The 26,719-nt window shown below is 31.7% G+C and overlaps 1 protein-coding gene across 1 annotated transcript; it reads left to right on the top strand.

Moving 5' to 3' along the window:
* Positions 1-1,255: 1,255 nt before the first annotated feature.
* Positions 1,256-21,054, top strand: LOC143918584 (putative aminopeptidase-2). Its single transcript, XM_077440523.1, has 32 exons — positions 1,256-1,295; positions 1,371-1,860; positions 3,873-4,028; positions 4,093-4,416; positions 6,136-6,319; positions 6,406-6,562; positions 7,001-7,082; positions 7,155-7,338; positions 7,420-7,609; positions 7,706-7,848; positions 7,926-8,060; positions 8,977-9,157; positions 9,250-9,424; positions 9,500-9,646; positions 9,731-9,797; positions 9,870-10,007; positions 11,170-11,191; positions 11,980-12,484; positions 12,651-12,806; positions 17,417-17,740; positions 17,822-18,005; positions 18,097-18,253; positions 18,340-18,421; positions 18,517-18,697; positions 18,776-18,965; positions 19,053-19,192; positions 19,271-19,405; positions 19,577-19,757; positions 19,853-20,027; positions 20,140-20,289; positions 20,378-20,450; positions 20,533-21,054. Exons 2-32 carry the CDS (start codon positions 1,373-1,375, stop codon positions 20,746-20,748), a joined length of 5,622 nt encoding a protein of 1,873 aa, XP_077296649.1. The 5' UTR covers positions 1,256-1,295; positions 1,371-1,372; the 3' UTR covers positions 20,749-21,054.
* Positions 21,055-26,719: the final 5,665 nt, after the last annotated feature.

Here is a 26,719-nt window from a genome sequence, read left to right as displayed (position 1 = left end):
AGAATGCTATACTGACAAGAATTGAATTTGTTTTTAATATAATACATATTTTTTTTGTTATATGTACACATTACCAAAGCTATGTTATATAGGTACATAGATTGATAGGATTTAGCAGCCATGTTTTACGTATGCACAAATAATGTAATCGAACACGTTCGACTTTTGGTATTTCAATAATGGATTAGTCACGCTATTGTTCACCAAACATGTTCTGGTCGGTAAAAGAAATTTACAGCACTAATGCTTTTTCACATCAGGGCTTTATTTAACGAATAAAAGGACGTGCGGAAAAGTGTGAGGAAAATCCACCGACTCCTTAGCGGACGCGCTAAACTTTCGCAAGCCTCCCCCACCCCATCTTCCCTTTCCTTATTCCCTTCCCTAACAGTGTGTTAAAGGAAAGAAAAAGGTCTTAGAGGAACTCCTTTTTTTTTTCTTGTAAAGGAAAAAAGAGAACTTCGGCAAAGTGGCCTCGTGCCTTTGCCAGCTCGAGATAAATGACTAGCGAGATACTCAAATGAGCGCTACTCAAACAAGCGTATGCGAAACACTACACTTTTTGAGTCATTATCCTAATTGAATTAATCTTTTTTTGGTCCTGAATTATTCTTTGACAGCTCCGGAAACCATTCTTTTCGGCACATACGATGATGACATTTTACATACTACATATATACTATGAGACAATGATGGAATTGTTGGTGTATTGTCCAACCACTCAATGGTTTTCTATATGTAATCTTAATTTAAGATAATCGATATATGTATAACAAGTTGTATTGGGAAGATTAGATATCGTTTGCAATCAAGTCTTTATTTCGGCCAAGGTGCTTATTTTGTCATTATTAAAATGAATTAATTTTTGTTTTGATGAATTAAATATAAACTATTTTCTAAAATGCTTGACGATTACTGAAATGTTATTCAAGACAAAAAATATGAAAACTGCCATGTATTGTTTGCATTTTTTTTCAGTTATTTATTAGATATCGTCAGTTACATATGTACATATGTGATAAAAAAAATTAACTCTGCACTTCGTTCTACCTATAAATATTGATTCCATAAATTTACTCAACTGTGTTGCGATATTGTTACATTTTTAATACCCCCATGAATTAATTATACGAGAATAAAAATGTATCGTGCTGAAACACTTCATTATCTTCACATGATTTATCTGTAGTCTGATACATGCTTATTAAGATAAAACACATGTACATGTTGTGTATTTATTTTTTTCACTACTGTCGTGTCGTTCGTCAGAGTAAAGTATCATATTCCATCAGTGAGTAAGTTGTACGATTTAAAAAAAAAAACTTTCCAGGACTTTTTTTATCGCTATTAGAAATGTTATCGTTTTTCAGACATGTCGTCAAGACACTTGATAGTGTTTTTGGCGACATTATCGTTCGCAAGTTCTTCTTTTTATCCCAGTTCTGCCCGCACTAACGTGCTATCGAGGGACAGAAGCGATGCTGGATCCTATCGACTCACGCCAAACGCTCTGCCGACTCATTATCGAGTCATACTCAACGTCGATCCGGATAAAATTGATTCTTTTTCAGGAGAAGTCACAATAAACGTTATGGCTCAAAACACAACCGATCAAATAGTATTGCATTCGAACGTGGTCAAAATCGTAAATGTATCTGTGATTGATGCTGGGAATTTGACTGAATTATGCGAGAGTTTCAGTTCGTCCGACGACGACAGGAATTTTCTGACAATAACACTAAACAAAAATTTGGTGTTGAATCAAGAGTATGTGGTGAAGATTAAATATACGGGAAAGTATGGTAGCTATTTCGACGGACTGTATTTGTCCTCGTACAAAGACGACGAAGGAAAAACAAAGTACGTATTCGTGGATATTTATTACCAAAAATTGTATGAATGAATATTGAACATATAAAATTTTAGAGTTAGTAATTAAGAATGTGTTTTTAAATTAGCTAAAATTATATAAATATAAAAATAAATAAAATACAATACAAGGTTTTCTGATTTCCGGAGACTTTTTCAATTTCCGGGATACGGGACGAAACTCAGCATCGTCCCGGGATTCCCGGGATCCTGAGACATATGTAATTTTTTTTTAAATTTAATATATTTATTTTAAAAAAGTAAACAATATATCTATTAACTGGAAAAAATGTTATAAAAAAAATTATTTAATTTATTTAAAATAACTTCTTAAGAATACTAAAATACTGAAATGAGAATCCGAAAGCCTTTTCTAGATTTGGTGCAAATGTTTCCAGCAATGAAAAAAACTGTTTCAGTTTCGTTCAAAGTCGGTTTAAATGTAGTCTAAAGGGATGAAAACAGTTCTGTTAAATTATCGGTTTTTTCTCCTGACAGCATATATATTTTATTTATTTTTTCGAGGCTATTTTTATTATTGACGTTATTTTGTGGGCTTGCCTTCGGTAACTCCTTATTACAAGGCTTTTACTAGCTTCACTTCACCAATCGATCTGACAATATTCCTATATTCTTCCGATTGCTTTGAAAATTTGCCATTTTGCGAGGGTTGGCCCCCGATAGAGATTTTAAATCCTTCCGCTAGTTCGATGGTGAAATATAATCGTAATAAACACGTTTAAGAATCCAAAAAATTTGGAAACGGTGACAACTAACTAGCCTTATATTATCGACTTTCCGCTACCCACTCGTTTTGTCAGATTTTTTATAAGATCCAACGACAAGGGCACCACGAAAGAAGATCCACCCGTTAGAATGCCCACCTGCTAAGTGATCCAGACAATAAAAAGCCCAGATGATAAAACGTCCAACCGAAAATCATCCAACCTGTTAAAGGTCCAGCCACAAAAAGTCCGAAAAAAAAAAATAATAAAACATAGATAAAGTAATAATGTTTAATAAAACGATCCATATTTACATAAATCGGATATCGAGTCAATTTGACTCGATACTCGATTGAATACTCGGCGGGTTTAAATTTTTTTATTAATTTCCGAATAAAATAATAATGTTAGATTAAATCATTGCAGCACCTGACATCGAGTCAGGTGCTGCCAATCTATTCAGCGCAACGACAATTCAGCGCAAAATCAATTTTTCCAATAAATTTTAAATGCGTTTTCGAAAATAATTACTGTATTGAAATTGTCGGCCATATCTACATGATAATTTCATAAATGCGAATAAATTTATTTGATACTCTTTGTGCCTTGAAATATTACGCAAGCAGGGTTTCTAAACCAGGCAGCAATCTTTTTTTTCAAATAGTTTTTTTTAGCAAACACTATAAAAACACAAAATTTCATATTGCATATTCCATAAATATGTTTTATTTTCTAATGTACATATACATATATGTATTTATTTACCTATGTACGTGAGTATTTCATAGTCAGCAAAATCAACACTAAATTATTAAACAGAAAAGTGTCATAAAATCATAATCTTATCTTTTACCACCATTTTTCAGTAAACAACAATAGAAACCTAGTTTAATCGTAAAACAAATTAAAATTTCCTTTTATTGCATTTAAAAAAAATACAACTCACATATGAAATAAATCGTGCAATTATACATTCTTATCATTATTAATTATCTGAATTGTGATATACACATTTTATATATGTATGTACATATAATCTTAAGCCGGCAATTCACTTGTAACATTTTATGAGCATATTCTATGATAAAGAAATCAAATTGACCGTAGGATTAAGAAATTTTAAGTTAAAGAACACTAAATAATTTCGATATAAAAGTTCAAACTGAATATATTATGAGCATTTGCTTGAGCGAAATGTTACAATTGAATTGCCAACAGTAGACTTCCACATATGTAATTACAAGTTAACAAAAAAATAATTGTAAACATTATTTGCAGGAGCTTAGCTGTGACCCAAATGGCACCTGCAAGTGCCAGAGACGTCTTTCCATGCTTCGACGAGCCGGGATTTAAAGCAAGATTTCAAATAAATGCCTACGTTCCAGGTGGATATCACGCCATATCCAACGAAGACACAACGAACACCACAGATTTGTAATATTCTTGAATATAATCATAAATATTTCCGCATACATAATAAAACTTTGGATGTTTTCAGACCTTTGGTTCAAGATGGTCTACATCTAATAGCTTTCAAAGAGACTGTTCCGATGTGCACATACTTGGTTGCTTTGCTTGTTTCGGACTTTAAATACAAGTCCAATTTGGAACACGGAAATCAGATATATTCGAAGAAATATAGGGTAATTGCAAAACCCCCCGCTTATAATGAACTAGATTATGCTCTAGAATTTGGACAAATAGCTATGCTCAACTTAGAGAAGTACATGGATGTTGAATATCGTCTGAGCAAATTGGACAACGCCGCATTGCCGAATCTCTACTTTAATGCTATGGAGAATTGGGGACTTATAATATACAGGTTGAATATATGTATAAACTTTTACAAAATTTTCAAGGTGAAATGTTAGTGTGTTTTTATTGAGATACTAGTGTTGGGCCCGTTGATATTTTAAGAGATGGTTTCAGAAATAGAATTGATACATGCAGGTCCGCCGAGAGGAATCCTGGGCCCTAGAAAAATAATTCTATGCCATGTGACAAACCAAAAAAAAAATCGTGTAGATTAATTTTTAATCTAACAGAACTATTAGAAAAATACCTATATGTTAAATGCAATGTTTTGAAATAATCGAATAAGAAAGTATGAAATAATAGGTACGATTTCACATGGACACAAAGAATGCGCGGATCGGAAAATAATAAACTTTTAGCATTAAAGAAATAAATTTATTTTTATGTAGAATAATATAAAATATCAATATCGATCAGTCGAACGTCCCAACACGGGGCGCCTCAAGTAGTCCGGGTCATGGAACTTCAACCCCAGCTTCCCCCCTCCCCTATCTCGGCGGCTGTAAAATAAAGTTAGCTGTATAATAATAATAACAAACAACAATAATTTTCATCGAAACCGTAATCGTAACTAAATTCGGAACCGAAGTCGGAAGTGAAGTCGGAACCGATGTCAAAACCAAAGTCAGAACCGAAGTTGCAAGCGAAGTCGAAACTGGTACTGGAACTGAAATAGGAATCTCGAAACGGAACTGAAATAGGAATCGAGAACCGGAACTGAAATAGGTATTAAGAATCGGAACTGAAATAGGAATTTAAATTGGCACTGGGACCGGAACCAGAACCGAAACTGGAACCAAAATTAGATTCGAAATCGAAATTGAAATCGCAGCTGAAATCGATATAATAACTCAATTGTAAAGGGTAGTAGTAGTAGTAACATATGTACATACACAAATTACGTCTAATTGTAAAGGGTAGTAGTGACTTGGAAGGATTGATCGTTCTGTATTAAATATTTTAATTTTAATATTGGAAATTGAGGATGATGAGATGAAACGTAGAAGAACTAAGAAAAAATCATTGAATATTAAACACGATATACTTGCTTTATTCGATGGTATAAGTATTTGTGATAGACCTTAAAGGTCAGTTTACATTATCCAGTACTGCACCGTCAACAGCTTGGCACAGCACTGCACAGAAAAGACTACTTCTATTCATACTATACAGTACCGCTTTCAGTACGTTCATATTGTTTTGGACGAGTGTAACATAAAATTGATTTACATACATACATACTGTCACTATATGACGTTTCATATGCACATGGTAGCATGTGCTTCGCCACTGTGACGTCAAGTGATGCTTCAATATTTCCCCAGTGGCTGAAGAAAGCCGGTAAACTTGATTCGTTCCGGTGACATGTACTGCTGTATAGTATGAATAGATCGTGTCGGTTGCCACTGTTTTGAATACGCTACGCACACATTACGGGATATGTAATATAGGTTTTCCATTCCAAATTGACCCGTTTTCGTTTCAAATTGACCCTTTTTCGTTTCAAATTGACCCTTTTTCATTTCAAATTAACCTTTTTAATTTCAAATTTAATTTGAAATGAAAAAGGATCAATTTGAAATGAAAAAGGGTCAATTTGCAATGAAAAACCGGTATGAATGTATCCATATAGAATGTATTGAATAATATTTTTCGTGCTGCTATTTACCGGATTGAGCTGTACTGGTATAAATGAACCTTATTGGTTAAAAATTTTAATTTAAAGGGAAGAAAGACTGCTGTACAATCCCAACAGGACAACAACGAAATTACTTCAATCAATGTCAACTGTAATAACTCACGAAAGTGCACACATGTGGTATGGTGACGAAGTCAGTCCTGTTTGGTGGGACTATGTGTGGCTTAGTGAAGGTTTCGCCACATACTTTGAAAATTACATTACTAATTTGGTATGTGAGATAAAATTCCTTTAATAAAACACGACGGTGGTAATTATATGAATAATTAATAAAAATACGTAATATTATTATTTCAGATTGCACCAGAATGGAGATTGATGGATCAATTCACAGTCAACAATATGCATAGAGCTATGGTATTTGATTCGCTCGAGATGACGAATGCAATGACTAGTCCGATCGGTTCAAAGCAAGAGATTCTCGATAATTTCAATTTGATTGCATATCAAAAAGGTTATTTAATGTTTGTTTGTTTTTTTATTAGCGCGAAAACCCAGATATTATATACTTTTGATTTGAAAGATAATAATGTTTTTAAAAGTCATTTCAATAAATAGAAAATTGGCTTAAAATATGTATTTGTTTTTGAAAAGTTAACATCGAGAGCAAGCTGATAACACGCTTGTAAAAATAGTACTGATAAATGATAAATATATTTGTTGATTTAGGTCCAATGAAATAAAGTATGTTTCGTAACATTTTTACTTTATTTAGAAATATTAAGCATCGTTTATCTACAAAATGTGTTAATCTTATATCGAAATCTACATATGTATAATCGGAATTACTCTTGTTCTAGAACGTTTTAAAGTTGTTTCTATTTCTCATTTTTATATAATAAAAATTCGTATTGTGTATTAATTATTTTAATTTATTTTTTGACGATTTCAGCCGCAAGCGTTATCAGAATGATGCAACATGTTTTAAGTGAAAGCGTGTTTCAGCAAGGTTTGAGGAATTACTTGAAGTCGCTGTAAGTGCATGCTTACATACAATGAAAAACCAATTAAACGTTCATGTGACGGAATAATATGTAAATTTTCAGTCCAATGGGCAATGCGGTGCCCAAAAATTTATTTGATGGATTGCAAACAGCCGCCGAAGGACGTGACATCTTTCCTGTAAACGTGACAGTATCTGACGTATTCAGTTCGTGGTCTGATCAAGAAGGATATCCAGTGGTAGAGGCCTGGAGAAACAATGACACGGGAGCCGTACATCTCGTTCAAGTATTTGTAACATTTATAAATGTTAATATGTATATATGCATATGTGAACTAGTTTCATTACCATGCTGAGATTAATTTTAGAGTCGCTATCATCAAAACACGTCTATATCGACTGGCGAAATGTGGTGGATACCCATAACTTGGGCCACTGAAAATGTTTCGTTCGAAAACACATCAACCCAAGCTTGGTTCGATCCGAAAGTTGATGAATTTAAATTACCTCTGGTTGTAGACGAAGACGATTGGTTCATCATCAATAAGCAGCAAATTGGTATATTATAGTATAATAGTTGAAATATACATACATACATACATAATATTAGGCAGTTTCTGGTCGTTCATGTATTTGTTTGTTTTTCATTACTAGGTTACTATCGAGTGTTGTACAGTGAGAAAAATTATGATCTTTTAAGCAAAGCTTTGAAAGGCAAAAGTTTCAATGGAATTCATTTCCTGAATAGAGCACAATTGATTGACGATTCCTTGGAATTTGCTAAGATATTTAAGATTGTAGGTTTTTCCCATTTTGAAGTTGTTATGATATTCATCTCAGATATGGTAAATTTATCGAAAGTTTTTGCTTTCAGCCTTTCAATACAACGTTTGAATTGATGAATTATTTGCGAGAAGAATTGGATTATGTGCCGTGGTCCACTGTGAATGTGGGATTGAATTTTTTGAATATTATGATGCCGGCTGCTGAAAATTATTACCTTTTCAAGGTAAATGAACTTTCAAATATTAAAAAAAATGTGTGAGATGAGATTGTACGCTTAGCTGTTCCGACTCTAGATTTAGGTGACGATACATTCAAAAGTCTAAGTCTGTCAAGCAGAGAAATGTAACAATAAACAATTCTCTGCTGTCAACCGTCAAATAAACTCAAATGTCACATATGACAGTGTCAAATCATACTTTAGCAATTTCATCTTACTAACAAACGTACAAATACAATAATTGTATATCGCATCCATATAACGCAATGTGGTAACTCCATAAAGACTGCCTTACAATATTATAAGTCCTTTTGGATTTTATTATCTACTTTTTTTTTGAGCGTTACCATTTCAGTGAGGGATTTTGCAATGATGAAATTGTCAGTATTGCGTTCTAAATAAGTCATATGTTCAAATAGTTCACACATACATACATACATACATATGTATTCTATCCACAAAATCATTTCAGCATAGCCAGCAGCATAGCTCGGTGGTTGCGTTAATGCTAACCACCGAAAGGCTCAGGGTTCAAGCCCTGGGTCGACCTCGATTGAAAGGAATTTATTCCGAGTATAACCTGTAGTACTGCTCGTCAGACTTGGATATTTGTGAGTCCAAGTCGATCAGAGTTTTCGATCAGAGTTTGCCAATTTATCTAATTTCAATGCTGAAACGGTTCATTTTAAAATTTATATGATTTTAAATTTAAAATCTATAAATGTATATAAAAGATTAATACCAATGGTATCGCTCAGGGTGAACCCGTAATGGCATCATAGAAAAATATAAATTTAATAAATTCGCATCATTAGTTTCATATTCCTTGGTTGTTCAAGTGAAATGTTTTAAAATCGTATTTTAATATAAAAATACACAAGTAAGTTGAAAAAAAATATATATCATAGGAAAAAAATTACAGGTTTTCGTATCACAAATAACAAGAAAAAATTTTGAAAGATTGACGTTCGACGTAAATATAAATGATGATCCAGTTACAAAAATGAGCAGGGAAATGGTATCGAAATTAGCTTGTGATTCTGGCTTGGTAAATTGCAGGACTAGAGCGTATGATAAACTTAAATTTCTCATGCAGAACCCTTGTAAGTATATATATATATTTGTTTTGAATATAATTTCAACCAAAAATCAACTCAAAATCAAAATTTAAATGTGAATCTAAAAAAAAATTTAGCTGGCAAGTTAGAATTGGATTTGCAAGATGTAATATACTGTTCTGGAATTCGCAGCGTCGATGAAGAAGAATGGGACTATTTTTGGATGAGATATTTAAATTCCACTATAGAGTTGGAAAAAAGCAGTATTTTAAAAGGACTAGCTTGTACAGAAAATATCAACCTATTAACTAGGTAATTGTAATATGCCTATTATACCTATGCAATGATTTCGATTTACGTGTGTACTATTATTGATTTATATTTCAGATATTTAAACATGTCCCTTTCTGATGACACTGAAATATTGAAATCAGATCGTACTCTAATTGTCGAATCGATAATTAATTCAAGTCCCACCGGATTGAATCTTGTTGTTGATTATGTATACGAAAACTTTACACTTTTACAAAATACGTTAGTATTTCAATTAAATTATTTCATCAATTAAAATATACATATAGTAAAGTATATGATGTTCATACATTGCTATTATTTCAGCGTACAGACGACTAGTATTATATCAAATTTAGGACGAAGAATTGTCACGGAAAGTAATGAAAAGAAGGTGAGGAAATAATAAAATGTATGATTTAAATTGAACGTAACGAAAATCATGAACAAATGTTTTCATTTTCAGTTTATGATTTTTGCTCAGTATCCTATTTTAACGGATACGGAGCGAAATTCCGCAAACTCAGCACTCGTCACGATATCTAAAAACAGAAAATGGTTGGAATCTGCTTTGGAAACTATCGACCCTTGGTTATTTGATAATGTTAAGCCAGGCTCTGCAACGCATCTTAAACTTTCTTCAATTTCAATCTTATTCTTCATCATATCCATCTTTATAATCAAGATATAATTTTGTATAGTAATAGTCATAATATAAACATATTATTAATTTATATAATTTTTTAATCACCCACAAAAACACATTTGGAACTGTTTCATGAAAAATAAATTAATATACATGCGTAATTACATGAATATAAAATTTTAGATATGAGCTGTTATATTTATGTAGGCCATTGTGGTGCATAAGGTTTTTCCTGTAATGCTACAATGGTCCACAACTAACTATAAATAAATATAAGTAAATAAATATTTGAAAGTGGCAGAAGTCCACCTTTCTTCATATCAAGAAATATTTCGCAAAATATTAAATATTATGCTTTGCGTTTAACAATACACATTAAAAAATACTATTGGCATGTAATACGTTTATTCTCCTTTTTCAAGATTCTGGATATCGAATCAAAAGAAGTGATAACAATTTGTAAATTAAGTCAAACAGAAATAGTGTTTTTGGAACTAAAAATTGGACATCCACCACTTTCAAATATAACGGCTCATATGTATAGGTATATACATATACGAAAGAAGAAATGAATTGTATCATAATAGATTGTACTTCACTATATTTATGATAGCAGTTACAAATGCTAACGTTTTTTACGGGATCGTAAAGTGAAATCATAAATTTAACAATATAATACAATACACATTAAGTTTGAATGTGTTCGTAAAAGAATAAAAAACATATTATGAATTATAAAATGATAAACTAATCTCTCCTCGTAAATGCAAGAATGAATCAGATTTATGATCATTTTTGGCTAAAAAATACCCAGACGAATACTTAGAGAATACCTAAAAATAAAAGTATATAATGCTTTAATAAGATAACCAACTTGATATATTGTAAAATTGATGAACTTATATGTATTATCATTTAATTTTTAAGAAAATATTTGGATTTATATAATTCTTTGGGATAAACCACTGATTAGTGTAATACGTACATACATACATAGATACATTATTAGATACATTGTATATGCATACATGTATGTATGTATGTCAATAGTTTTTTTTATTAACATTGATGTTATCAATGAGTACGCAATTCAACCTTATCCTACTAATTTCTGTTTCAGTTTAGATCGAGTAGTGAAACAAGTAAGTCACTACAATAGAACTTCAATTTTAGAGAATCACATTACGGTTTGATTTCAACATTAAATAATTTATATTTTATAATTTAAATATGAACTATTATTTAAAGATTAAAAACGAACACTACAAATATATTTGATGTTTTAGAACCGAATTAATTATCACAAATTTTATGAAACGAATTAATTAGATGGGCAGTTCGAAATGCAATTTTGGAAAACATTTTCTGCTTGAATATTATATTAAATGCATTATTGTTTTATATGAAAGCATCCCTTTCGTCGATACATTCGATAAACTGTCGACCGATGTGGATATAATAAGCTATCCGAAAATAAACTACGTATTTTACCGTAAAAACCCTTTTTTTATTCAAATCGAAAATTCTGAATACAGAAAATAATTAAAGAAAAGACAAAAATCAGCAATATATTCAGAAAAAATGTATTGTATAAATCAAATAATATGGTATATAATATTAAAACAAAACTTCATCTATTGTTACTACGTACATATGTACATATACATATGTATAAAGTAAAAATTCATGGCAAATCTGTGATAGCTGTAGGATTAATCAATTACGGTTGAATATATATTCATATTTTTACACATACATATTTTTTTGATTACCTAAGCATTACATGAAAAATTTCATGATCTTCCCGAACACTATTTACGATCTAAATTAAGATTAATTTATTTATTTAATTATGTATGTTACATATGTATCATTGAAAATTAAGGTTTTCTTTAATCGAGCTTTTATAATATTGTCATGTACTTTACAGACATGGCGCCATTCGCCATTTTGATATTGGCTATTGCCACTTTGGCATCCGCATCCGACAATTTATGGCCTGTTCTACGACCAGAAACAAAGCAAGAAACCTTGCCAATGCAGAGGGCTGATTACGCTAAATACCGACTTCCCGGACCGACAAAACCATCACAATATACCATAATTTTAAAAGTTGATCCCAACAATCCAAATAATACATTCGATGGCGAAGTTACCATCGATATAATGACAAACACTCCCGCTGACAGTATAATACTTCATTCTAATGTGAAGACCATTATTGGCATTTCTGTCATGGCCAAGGGAACAAACACCGACTTTTACAAAAACCATACATTATCTACGGACGATACGCAGTTTTTGACAATTCATGTATCCCAAAATTTGAACGTCACCCAAGAATATTTTATCATTATTAAATATACGGGACAGTACGGAGCTAATTTGGAAGGACTTTACTTGAGTTCGTACATGGACGCCAACAATACTGAAAGGTATGTGAATAGCATTAGTATCAAAAGTTTTTTTTGTGAATTGTTGAAGTTACAACAGTTTCGGTCTGAAGTTATATTTCTGATTAGCTCTCAAATAATGTTAAACTAGCATGTATTTTCATATATTTTTTTCATTGAAATAATTAAGTTAAAATAATCTTTCTAGACGGTTAGCAACAACACAATTTGAACCAGTAAATGCCCGAGATGCTTTTCCTTGTTACGATGAGCCTGGATTAAAAGCGGTTTTCCAAATTAACATATACACTCCTTCAGGATATCACGCAATATGCAACACCGATCAAACAAATACAACTACTTTGTAAGTGAATTTTTTACATATCTTAATTCAGTATATCGGAATTGATCGGTTTGGAAAATATTGATATATTTAAGCGGGTTTGGTGCATCCGCTCTAAAATCGCCAGATTAACAGAACGGCAGCTTTAAACGTAATTCACGTTTTCTCGAATGATAGATTGCACATCAGATGACGAGTAACCTTTCGATGTGCACAGATGCAATTATTAAAATTGAGTTGGATCTTTCTGGCGAGTTTAATAAGGCAAGATTCGGAACTTATCGAATCTTGCCTTATTAAACTCGCCTGAAAGATCCAACTCAATTTTAATAATTACCATTTTAATAATTGCATCTGTGCACATCGAAAGGTTACCCGTCATCTGATGTGCAATCTATCATTCGAGAAGATGAGCCGTCCGTTAATCTGTTGTTCAATTTGTCTGGCGATTTTAGAGCGGATGCACCGCATCCATTTAAGCTTATAATATTTGACAACGTATTGAATTACTCGACATATGAGCCGTTATAATTAAAAGTGGCAAAAGTACAACTCTCTTCATTTTGAGAAATATTCCCCAAAACATTAGATATAATGTTTTGTGTTTAGCAATATTTAAAAATACTGGTGGCCTGAAATACGTTTATTCTGCTTTTCCGAGATTTTGGACACATCAAATTAAAATATATGATGACAATTTGTGAATTTAGCCAAACAGAAATAGTGTTTTTAAAACTGAAAATTGATCTTTTGCCACTTTCAAATATATTGTAACAGCTCATATATGTATATATTTTTTTGTCAATTTGATAATCTTATAACTATCGCAACCCAAATAAGCGGTATCGGGATTATCACGTCCAGACACTATCTATGTACATGCAAACATGTACATATTTATTTATTTATTTATTTATTTGGAAAATTTACAGTTTATTAAGTTACATAGATTGATAGTAAAAAAAATATAATTATGTTAAGTAAACCATTAATAATTTTCACATATAGGTAAAAAAAAGAAAAGCTCAAACATTTAAAATAAGAAAAGAGTAGGAAAATAAAGCACATGGAAATAAGGAACATGGAAAGTACACAGAATAAAATATAGCAATGTAATAAAAATAAGATAAATTGTAAAACGTAAATAGAAATTGGCAATTGATGAGTACGTAGTGATAGACGTGTAGATATCCAGAAGCATAAATATCAGCAGTTATGTGTATATGAATATAAATATACACATACATACTTGCATCCATAGAAGCGATACGGAATTACCGAGCAAACCATCACTCGTGATACCAATTGAGTTAAAATAAAATTAATAAAGCGAATTATATAGTTTTTTGGCAAGTATTTGTTCATAATATAATAATAAACAATGATTTAGATGACAATTGACAATAGAATTGAAAATAAAGTGCGTTTAGAAATATAAGAAAGAACCAATAATTAATAATGAAAACAAAAACCATAATATATGGGCAGAATTGATAGAGTGCGTAAAGATAGACGTATAAGCCTACATGCGTAGGTAAGCATAGACATATGTATACAAATGAACATGCATCAATAATTATAAACAAAGATATAGAACTATTGTTCAAATAATAATCATTGATGGTAGTAAATGAATCTGAACATATATTAACAAAGTGAAATATGGAATTAACCAGTTTATATTCTTTAACAATAATATTAATATTAAGACAATAATCAATAATAGTTGTGAAACTATAGTTATAAATAGAGCAAAAAGTATGGAAGAAATTACAGTAAAAAATGTAATTGCATGTACAAGTATATGTAATTATAAATGAAGATATAGAATCAATTATCAAACAACAATTATTGATGATAGCAATTGAATTGAAATAAGTATTAGTAAAATAAAATATGGAATTAGTTAGTGTATATTCTTTGATAATAATATTTATATTCAAATAATTATTATTAATAAAAGTGAAAATATAGTAAAAAATATGGTGGAAAATACAGTAAAAAATAAAGTAAGAAATGTAGATATAAAATATAGAGAAGAGAATAACAGGATCGGTAAATATAATTATCACATAAAAGAAAAGGTAAGAAAAATATAAATAAAAAATTAGAATTGATTGCTTATTCATTGAAAAAATATTTATATAATCTTTTTTAGGTCGTCCAAAGTCTTTATGTGTAGAATCTTTGAAGTGGAGTTTTTTCTTAAAAGTATGTTTGAATTTCTTACCCAGACGTATTGAAACCCCTTATCTTTAGCATAGGATTTTGTTTTGGTCAAAAGTTGTTTATTGGCAATGGTTAATTGATCATTTATGTAGATTTTGGTATTATCAACACCAACACCTATATCATTAACTGTGAGATTCTTGTGTTTACGGGTAGTCGCAACAAAGTCTTCTTTAATATATCTATTGATGAAGCTCACTACAAGTAGTTTATCCGAAGTGCGGGTGGGAACTCTTGTGATATAATTAATTTCTGATTTTGGAATATTACAATTTACAGTTTTGGAGATCGAGTCAAAAATATTAAAGACGTTTTCATTATTTTTACAAGGGATTCCTTTTATTTCAACATTGTTGAGCCTTAATCTCTGTTCATTGCTTGCGATTTTATTTTGTAATACATCAACAATATTCTGAAGTGACTCAATGTCTTTCACTTTATCCTCTACTGCACTTATCCTACTTTCGGCCTCAATAATCTTTGAACTGTTAAATTCACATGTTGCTTTGAGGTCGCTAATATCAGTTTTTATCGTTTTTATGTCCTCTGCAAGCGACGGCAGGCATGATATGTTACGTTTGATATCAAGGATCTCCTTAAGTAGTGTACCCAATGACGGCGAAGGTGACTCGGTCAAAGACTGAGGACTTTGTGGATTACGGCATCGTGGACACTTCCATGTAGCCCTTTTAGTAGCTCCCAATCTATTGTAGCCGCCTTCAGTAATTTTGGCACAATTAAAATCGTAATGCCTCTTACAATTAGCACATTGAACACCATTAGAAAATTGCGTTTCACAAGATGCACAACACTGCATGATTGCCAAATTGAATTGAACTAAAGGTTGACAATCTATGAAATTCACTGTGCGAACGAGAATGTATGGACTACCCACTTGAAACTTGAATTTATATTTTTTGTAATTATTATGCGTATATTGAGTATATTTTATAAGTACGAATTAAAAATAGCACAACAGGAACAAACTTTGTTGACAGATTTTTTTTTTTTTTTTTTTTTTTAAGACCGTTTAGGTACTTTAATTAAATATTATTTATGGAAGAGCTAATAACGGTGCGAATGCGTCATCGATCGACAACGAACGACGGCGAATATGTATGATATGTGTACATAATCTGTAATCTCCAATCACAATAGGCGCTACAGTAATCAATATACTTAATCAATGTCAGGCTATACAAGCTTCGCTGGTTTTGAAATATAGATTATATTATACATATATATGTATGTAATAACCATTTTATTATTTATGTAATCTACATTTGGAAATCATTAATTTATTTTCATAATTCTTAAGGTCTTACTATCCAGTACAGTAAGGCAACAGTCCGTCACGGCAGTGCACGGAAAAGACTGCTTTTATTCATATTACACGTACCGTACGCTTAGACAAGTTTTGGCTGAGTGCAAGGCAAATTTGGCTTACGTATACATTACAGAGCGCGACAATGCGGCGTAATATTGCTTGCTTCCTCGTCGAGTCAATACTGTAACAGTATGACGTAGCCGAAAATATTTACGTATATGCGCATGCGCACTGTCGTAAGTTCGCGTGCAATTGCAGCTATGACGTCACATTTTACTAGGAATTGATTGAAGTTTTTACGTCATCAGTTTTTATAGCGCAATAATTTTTATAGGACTATTCCAAATCTTCTTGGAATTTACATCGTAGATCATATAATTCGAAATGACTTATTTTCAAAAATTTATTCAATACAATGTTTCGACTTCAATAAATTATTAATCTTTTAATTTTATAGGCATTGGTAAATTTTACTTCCACATACGTACATATATGTATATGTCCATATATATGTACATATTTATATGTATATACATATGTACAGTCTTATTACGCTTATTGTCTAATGGTCTGTATTTATTTTATTACTTGATTTAACTTTACTTGATTTGGTCTGTAAATACATGCAATATGTACATACCAGTGGCGTGCGTTGGAAATTTATTTGTTTCTATCGCACAACTTTATTTACATTTGCGCGAGGATACAAGAGAATGCTGTGACGTGATACCACATCCTTTTGTTTCCTTGAAACAGAGAAATTTCCACCGTACATAAATCGCTGGCTGCTCGACTATTTCGTGACTTATCAAAAAAGTACTATAACCAAAAAATAGTTTATTAATTATATAGTATACTATTATTATATATTATTACCGAATTGTATATATTGCCGAATTGCTGTCAAAGTTACTGACCATTTACTTTTTTTACCATTTAATATTAAATATATGTACATATGTATGTCAATCTCTTCAGACTTTTTATAAGGCTGCTGTCATAAATTCACAATTTAGTAAACATATAAAAAAAAGCGTTCAGATCACAATGTCAAACCATTTTGATATGTTTTCAGACCTCCAACGGTAAATGGTCTCAGTTTGTATGCATTTGAACCGACGGTTCGAATGTCTTCATATTTGATTGCTTTCGTAATCTCTGATTTTGTATACAAATCCAATCTTGATCGGCCGTCTCAAGTATTCCCGAAGAATTTCAGAGTGTTTGGGAAACCAAACACAGAAAAATATATGGATTTCGCACTCGATTTCGGCGAGAAAAGCATATTCAGTCTCGAAAAATACACCAACGTCACCTATGCCCTTTCAAAACTGGACAACTTTGCCATACCGGATTTTTCAGCAGGCGCTATGGAGAATTGGGGTCTTATCACATATAGGTAAGACTTTATTTTTACTCTACATACAAAATACTGTTGATTGTTTATAATTGTTGAATTGACGCATCTTTTACACCCTAGAGAGCAATATTTGCTAGATATACCTGGAGTCACATCTACGAGAGAGAAACAGTTCATCGCTACAATCATGTCCCACGAAAATGGCCACATGTGGTTTGGAAATGAAGTCAGTCCAGCATGGTGGGATTATCTGTGGTTGAGTGAAGGATTTGCCACGTATTTTGAATCATACACTACTCAAGATGTATGAAGTTTTTTAATATTAATTTAAAATTTTGATATACATATGTACAAATGTAAGTAGTACTATTTTTTGTTTGTACTTTTGGTAATAGGTTGCACCAGAGTGGCGAACAATGGACCAGTACGTCATGGGATCCATTCATAGAGCCATGGTAGCAGATTCCTTAGAATCTGCTAACCCAATGACAGCTTCTGTCGCTTCGCCGCAAGAAATCAACAATAACTTCAACAGAATCGCGTATGAGAAATGTACGTTACGTTTTGTGTTTATATTAACCACGTATTTCGTAGCACTTTTAGTTGTGTGTTTCATGTAAAAATTATATGCATTTTAGCTGGCAGTGTGATTAGAATGATGGAGCATATCTTAGGAATGGAAGTTTTCAGAGACGGTCTCCGAAATTATTTGAAATCTATGTAAGTTTCTATTTATATATGTGTAATGAGAATGATTTTTATCTGAAAAAAAAAGAGATTTTGTTAAATATACATTTAATAAATTTAATAAATAGTCCACTGGGTCTCGCAGAGCCACAAAAACTATTCGACGGTCTAGAAAGAGCAGCCAATGGAACAAATATACTCCCTGAAAACTTAACAGTTACAGATATCTTCGGGATTTGGTCAACTCAACCTGGATATCCTTTAGTCACGGCGACAAGTGGCAATAACGGATCCATAAACCTGAGACAAGTATGATTAAATACATATGTACATATTACTATGGATGTATATATTAATATGTAAATTAATTGGATGTAATTTTTTCAGACGCGATTTTATCAAACGAATATTACGTCTTCCGAAAAATGGTGGATTCCAATAACTTGGGTCACATCTAAGGGGGGTGATTTTCAGAATACGCTTGTGCAAAAATGGTTCAGCCCGAATGATACTGTTTTAAACATACCCTTGGATTTAGATGAAGATAGTTGGTTTATACTAAACAAGCAAGAAACTGGTATAGTGATTAAATTCGTTTTCTTTTTATCTAATTATGTATTAAATTATTTTTAAATTTTTTTGTTATCCCGTATTTCATATGTAGGTTACTATCGTGTGATGTACGACGAAAAGAATTGGAAACTTTTGACGGAAGCTTTGAAGGCTAACCTCAGCAGTATTCATCTTTTAAATAGAGCTCAATTAATTGACGATTCTTTGGAATTGGCGAGAACGTTACGACTGGTTTTAATTTTTCTGTTCTTGAAAATATTGAAACGTATGTAATTACCTGTTTATATTACGTCGCTGTTTTGTCTACAGAATTACACAACGACATTTGATTTGTTATTCCACTTAAAAGAAGAAGTTGACTTCATTCCTTGGTTGACTGTATTACCTGGAATAAACACGTTGAACTTGGTGATGCCTGCTGCCACCAATTTCAATAAATACAGGGTATTTAAACGTGAAATTATCTATTTAAAATATAAATGTTCATATATTCTTTCATCCGAAAATAAATTATCAAAATTGTTCTTCAGTGAGTCAACAGGGAAAATGCATGTTAAATCAATTTTCATTCATAGTGATATTTCCGTTTTGTATTAATATTTTAATGATTTTCAGGAGTTTTTGCGTCAAATCACAGATAAAGTTTACAAAAGCGTTGGTTTCGAACCTAAACCAAATGACAATGTTATCACAAAAATGAACAGAAATATAATTTTGAACATTGCTTGCAATGCAGGTAATAAGGACTGCAGAGAAAATTCCAACGAAAAGCTTGAACAACTAGCTCAAAATTATAGTAAGTTTTTTATGTCAATTTCAATGTTCAAAATTTAATACTTCAATATGTTGAAACAGATTTTAATGTTTAAATAATTTGCCACAACTTTTCAGGCATTACGTTTGATCCTGATGTGAGGACCTCTATTTATTGTTCTGGTATTCGCGATGCTACAAATGACTTGTGGAAATTCTTCTGGAGCAAATACATCAACGCAACGTCTAATTCTGAAAAAGTCACCATTCTCACATATCTTGCTTGCTCCGAGGATGTTGCAATCCTTCAAGAGTAAGTCTTGTGGAATACGTTTCAACTACTAGATCATATAAAAATAATAAGAGGGATTTTTATTAAGAGCGCTAATTCATGAAATCTGAAAATAATGTTACATATCTTTCAGTTACCTAATGTTGACTGTTGCAAACGATTCTAAACTTTTCGACAATAGACACAGGTACACTGTGGTACAATCTGTAATCAATGCTGGACATGTAGGTGTTGATCAAGCCGTAAAATTCATTACGACGAACTTCAACGCTATCAAATCGATGTAATTGTATTTGTTTAAATATATTTATTTTAATTATTAAATTTCATTAATATGAATATATAATTTAACATACATATGTATTTTATAGCATGCCCGAGTATATACCAAACATAATGAACTATATTAGAAGTAGAATCGTCACCAAGGATAATGTAGATCAAGTGTGTATACGATTGATATTAATTTACGGTGTGTTTTTTGCATATTTATTTATGGAAGGTTGTAAATTTAATTTTTTTGCAGTTTAACAACTTCGCTTCAACGGGAAATTTCACAGCCGCTGACAATGTAATCATAACCGCAGCTCAGGATATAATAATGTCAAATAAAGCATGGCTTGACAAAATATTGCCAGATATTGATCCTTGGTTGTTGGAAAACGTGATAAGTTCAGCTACTGTTACAAATATTTCTATAGTACTCGTTTTGTTTTCGGTTCTTATACATTATTTTAAATGAGTTTTGTAATATTATTCATAATTTTTTTTTTTTTTTATTTGTAATTGTCACAAATTGAGATTAAACGTATTTATATTATCTTGAAATTGTTATTATGATTCTGAGCCTAATATAATTTTAGTCGTTGAAAGTTTACATAACAATAAAAATGGAATAAAGCTTTGTTTATATATAATATGTATGAAGTATGCGATATATTTGTCCATGTCCAAGTTTACTATAAAATAAATTATTCAACAAACAATTACAAGCAAACTAAGGTAAAATAGCATATTTGAACGTCCATTAAAAATAGTATTTTATGACACATAGTCTTGTCATTACAAATCACCTCCACCCAGTGGCGGACTGGCCATACAAGCGAACATGCCCGATGGCATGTGGGCCCCACGTTCTGTTAGAAAATATGGGCCCTCAGTAAAATTAAATAACTTTTTATCTATTTCACGTGTGTAAAAATTTATAGGATATTGCACTTTGGGACCTAAAGTTTGTGTATTTCAACAAAACAAATTTCTTACGATATACAAAAACAACTAATACCTGCTTTAACAGCCCAAGGATTGGTTAACTTTTTTTATTAGGCTCGAAATGTAAGTTTCAACATTGGCGTGGGCCCTTTTGCCGGGCCCATTTCCAACGTCAATATTATGTATATACCAATACCTATGTAACAACTACCTACTGAAATAAAAATGGTAATAAACAAATTTCCGTGAATAATATAAACTGAATTGCTTAAACCAATTTTGTTAGGACGATTCATCATCAACCAGCTATTTAAATTTACTTCATACTTTCGAAATAACATTTGATTATACTTCGACGATATAGTAAGATTTAAATACACAATTGTAAACAGTTTCCGAATATAAAATCTATTCCTAATCTAGACACATCCATGTATATAGAAATATAGGATAGGGGCCCCTTCCCCAAAATCCCGATTTTCGATTAACATTTAATTGAAAATATTATGCATCGTTTTCAGGGACGTAATTTGGGGGGGGGGGCATAGGGGGTACTCGCCCCCCTAAATTAAGGAATATTGTGAATTTAGAAAATATTATGAATTTAATGATTAATGGGATACTATGGATCTATGAATACTACGTTTATTTCTTGTGTATGTTACTTTTGGGTAACTAATAAAATAATCGCTGCAATGTGCTTTGAAAAAAAAAATATTATTTCAAAGCATATTTTGGTTTTTAAGTGGTATGCCTTGGGTAAAATTTGTCCATCCTATGAAGCGAATCGTTAGAAAGGTCCCCTTTACTTTATTTTGTCTCAAAAACAGATGTGTAACGTTTATTTTTCCGAAAGTTCGTATATTTTTTGTTTTCAAGAAATGTTTTAAATTAATATTTTACTGAATCGGTTCGATCACAAATGATTTTATTTCTTTTATTTTTATTTTATTTGCAGACGTCCATTATCTCACAAAACAACGAATGAGATGGATTTAAACTTCTTGTGTAACGAATTCGGTCCAAAACAAGTTTTAGTTATTTAATAAAATTGCTTTCTGACCAAAACCTCATCAAATTTAGTACATAAAGAATAAAAATATAAATTTTCAGCTTGATACGTTCAGGGGTGTGGTAAAAATTTTTTTTACTTTTTTAAGAGTAAAAAATCCCACTTTTGGTTAATTAAATTTAATGATTTTTTTTATTATATTTTCATCACTTGATACAAGGAATTATACATAAAATCGTGAAGAACAGACATATTTAAAGGGTCGATTAAAATAGTGGAAGAAAAATCCGGTAAACTGCTAACAGGAGTAAACTGTCACTTTCGGTTAACGGGTGTTCACGAAATTTTACACACACTCAGACAGAGCCACACACATTTTTCTATATTATGTAAACGTGATCAGTGATCGATTCTGAGTTCGAATTTTCGCATGATCACAAAACTTTATCTATTGTTATTACTAGTCACCGGAGCCTGAGGGGGCCGTGTATTGTTCAAAGGTTGTAAATGCATTGTTAAAGGTTTGACGAACAATGGATAGCACTGTGACTATCCTACCTCTAGTTATTACGTACATATGAACATAGATAAAGTGAAAAGACAGTCGGTAGAAATTAAGTTAATTGATAGTTTTTTAATGACTCAGTTTGATGGTCGATTTTTGTTGACCATGTGAAGATTTTTGGAAAAAAATTTTCGCCTGCGGCGCTTTTTTCGCTTTTTACATAATATTTTTTCAAATATAAGCTTATTTTTTCCATATTTTATAACTCAATAAGGTGTATTCAAAGAATATTTTCCATTTTTATTCCGATATAAAAAGATTTTTTGAAAAAAAATTAAATTTGACCAATCTTTGCCAGCCCAAGAAAAAGCTGAAATGACGTCCCTGATTCTTTTATGATGCATTCTATTTACCTAGGACAAGGGTTAAAACGAAATATACAATGTAATTTATGGATCTATTTTGCTTTTGCCATTTTTCTTTTACCTAAATTTGTTTATTCCCATTTTTGAAAAAAAAAAATTTTTTCCCTTGATTTTTAGCGTGATGGAAAGAAGAAAATTTAGTTATATGGGGGGGGGGGGGACAAATTTTTTTAACCCTGGGGGGCCCCCTTTGACTCCTGGCATGCACTGATTTCAGTCCCAGTCCGCCACTGCCTCCACCCATTTTCCTCTACAATGTAATAAATAAAAATAAGCTTACCTTTATAAGAAGCAAGAATTCACAAACATATTCAGTTGTCGCAAATTATTGAACGAAACATTTGTACTCATCGAAATATCAATTATATGTAAAATTATACAATAAACATATAAATGATCTACATGTTGTGAGGTGAGTTTAATTGATTTAATAAAACTTGACTTCTCATTTTCTGTAAAAAATATTATGTATTTATTAATGTTATAAATACTTATAATGCATATGTATGTACATATATTCACTTGATAAAATCAACTATATCAATTTGATTCCAGTGTAATTATAATTATTATAATATACTAGAGGTGTGCCCGTTGATTTCAATAGGTGGCTTCGGAAAGCAATTGATATACGAATTAAAATAAATGTATTAAAATATATGTTATATATAAATATAGTTTAAGGTAATTTATAGGCGCGCGTGCATATTAATAGCAAAATTATAATAAGCGCTCATTAATCGCCCGCGTCGAAACGATAAATTAATGTGTGTGTATGTGTCTTCCTGGATGTGTTTATGCGTGTACACTCCCGCGCAGTGCATCTGACGCTGACGCCACCCATTCCAACTCGCTCCCCCACTTTCCTTCTACCCCGCATCTCATAGAAAAGTATAGGTCGTCACGCTACATCCCTATGCATAACGTATACTCCTGGTATTCTAAAATTTGTTTTTCTGAAATCTCCATACTTTCCCACGCGTCCGCCACATACCCACACACACATACACCGCGTCCGTTTATATATATATATATATATATATATATATATATATATATATATATATATATATATATATATATATATATATATATATATATATTATATATATATATATATATATATATATATATATATATATATATATATATATATATATATATATATATATATACATATATATATATATATATATATATATATATATATATATATATATATATATATATATATATAATATTAATTTGCAGATATGACACCAATTTTTATATTGACTATGGCTACTTTGGTATCAGCATCCAACGATTTGCGGCCTTTTCTAAGGTCAAAAGCCGATCTAGAACCACTCCCAAAGCAAAAAGCTGATTACGCCAAATACCGACTTCCTGGACCAACGATACCTTCGTACTACACCATCATTTTAAGAATTGATCCCCATTCACTGGCGAAATTGCCATCCATATAACGACTAATACCCCAGCCAACAAAATAATACTTCATTCAAATGTAAAGGTCATTAATAACATAACCGTCATGGCCAAGGAATCAAACGTCAACTTATACGATCGCCATACATCAGCTACGGATGACACGTACTTTTTGACCATTAAATTAACTCAAAACTTGACCGTCAACCAAATTTACGTTATCAACAGTGGCGGCTCGTCCTAATGGGCTGCCGGGCTGCAGCCCCTCCTATAAAATTCTAAAATATATTAATAATACATTTAATATTTTATTTATTAATGATATTTTTTTATTAGTTGGATGGACGAACTATTGGGGCCTTCGACAGAGTAAATATTACTTACAATATCACCCATATCCAAAAGGGTAATATTGTAAGTAATGTTGACCGTTTCGAAGACCCCACTAACTTATATGGTGACAGATGAATTAAAATGTTGTTGTACTGGCTGTAAAGTTTTACAGCGCCGCCCTGAACGCCACGCAGCCCGGAGTTGCGAAACGAGAAAGAGAAAGAGCTATTTGCAACTGCAGATAGCTCTTTCTCTTTCACTCACTCTGGCGTTTTGGGCTGGATAGTCGGCAGCCTTCGCCTGTTAAACGACATTCATCTGTCAGTTTGTGTAAGATTTCGCGCGCTTGATCTTACATTTGATTAGTTGAATCGCACGATCACAGCTTTATTCGTTTTCGTTACTCTTAATTGGTTGTGTACGATCCCTCATCAAAACTTCGGTGAGTCGTTTTCATTTTGATAACAGCAAACTTTTTTCAAATCTGTTTAACTTTTTCTCGTAATTTTTATTTAAATATATTAAGATTTTTTTTCTTTTAAAAATGGAAGAAAAAAGAATTCAGTAAAATATTTACAAAATTTGCACTTTTCGCGACTAGAACTTACCGAAAAAGTCGCTATAAAAGCATTAGGCTGCCTCACGCCCAATTTAATTATTTCACAGCCTGCAACTAGTAGATCTTTTAGTTACTCGCGAAAATTTAATCCAGACATTTATAAAACAGGAGTTATTGACTTAAAACATTTAAACGATAAAATTAAATAACACGAGGGAAGTGTCGAACACTTAAAAAATGTGTGTAATATCACGATTTTTGGATCGGCTAATATAAAAACCCATTTAAGCGAAGCTTGTCGGCGGGAAATAGATAAGCATAACGAAAACGTCAAAAAAAATCGGGATGTTTTATTTAAAATTATTGATTAAATTTTGCGGTAAATTTGAAATGCCAATGAGGGGACACGATGAAACAGATAATTCAAAAAATACAGGAGTTTTTCGGGGGCATCTAGAATATTCACAAAATTTCGACGATTCTTTAAAAAAACATTTTCAAACTTCTTCGGTTTTTAAAGGGACATCAAAAACTATTCAAAATGAACTTTTAGATTTTATTTTGAACGTGTGTAGGGAACAAATAAGTGCTGAAATAAAAAAAGCAACTTATCTAGCTGTTATGGCAGATGAAACAACCGATGTATCGATACATTGTCAACAGGTTAATGTTTTTCGTTACGAATTAGGGGGTAAAGTTTTTGAAAGGTTTTGGGGTTTTTTTTAATCCGGAAAATAAGAGCGCATGCATTACTGAACAATTAAAACTAGTTTTAAACGATGACAATGAAAAACTTATTGCTCAAACTTACGACGGTGCCGCTGTAATGAGCGGAGAGAGGGGAGGTGTACAGAAAATTTTGAAACCAACTTATAAAAATGCACACTTCGTTCACTGTTATGCTCATCAACTTAATTTAGTTGTTGAGAAAGCCGGGTCGCGAAACCAGCAAGCGCGAATTTTTTTTAGCAATCTTACTGGAGTAGCAGCGTATTTTTCGTAATCTTCATCGCGTTTGGACGCTCCCCGTTAATGGTATTTTTCAATAGTACTTAAATCCACATGTAAGTGGTCGTACGCCAAAACTGTTATGTTATGACATGATAGAACAATTATGGTCGTACTGTTATGACATGATAGAACAATTATGGTGACATGTTTTAGACATCTTTTCAGTGCAGCCCCGCCACTAAAAATTATCACGAGCCGCCACTGGTTATCAATATAAACTATGTGGGT

This window comes from Arctopsyche grandis, chromosome 11 (assembly GCF_051622035.1).
Source record: "Arctopsyche grandis isolate Sample6627 chromosome 11, ASM5162203v2, whole genome shotgun sequence".
NCBI classification, from domain to species: domain Eukaryota; kingdom Metazoa; phylum Arthropoda; class Insecta; order Trichoptera; family Hydropsychidae; genus Arctopsyche; species Arctopsyche grandis.
This window is presented reverse-complemented; position numbering and strand designations above follow the sequence as displayed.

Coding starts and splice junctions, on each gene's coding strand:
- LOC143918584 (XM_077440523.1), top strand. CDS start 1,373: ATGTCGTCAAGACACTTGATAGTGTTTTTGGCGACATTATCGTTCGCA. Junction 18,966..19,052: donor ACTAAACAAGCAAGAAACTG/GTATAGTGATTA, acceptor TTTCATATGTAG/GTTACTATCGTGTGATGTAC. Junction 19,758..19,852: donor ACAACTAGCTCAAAATTATA/GTAAGTTTTTTA, acceptor ACAACTTTTCAG/GCATTACGTTTGATCCTGAT.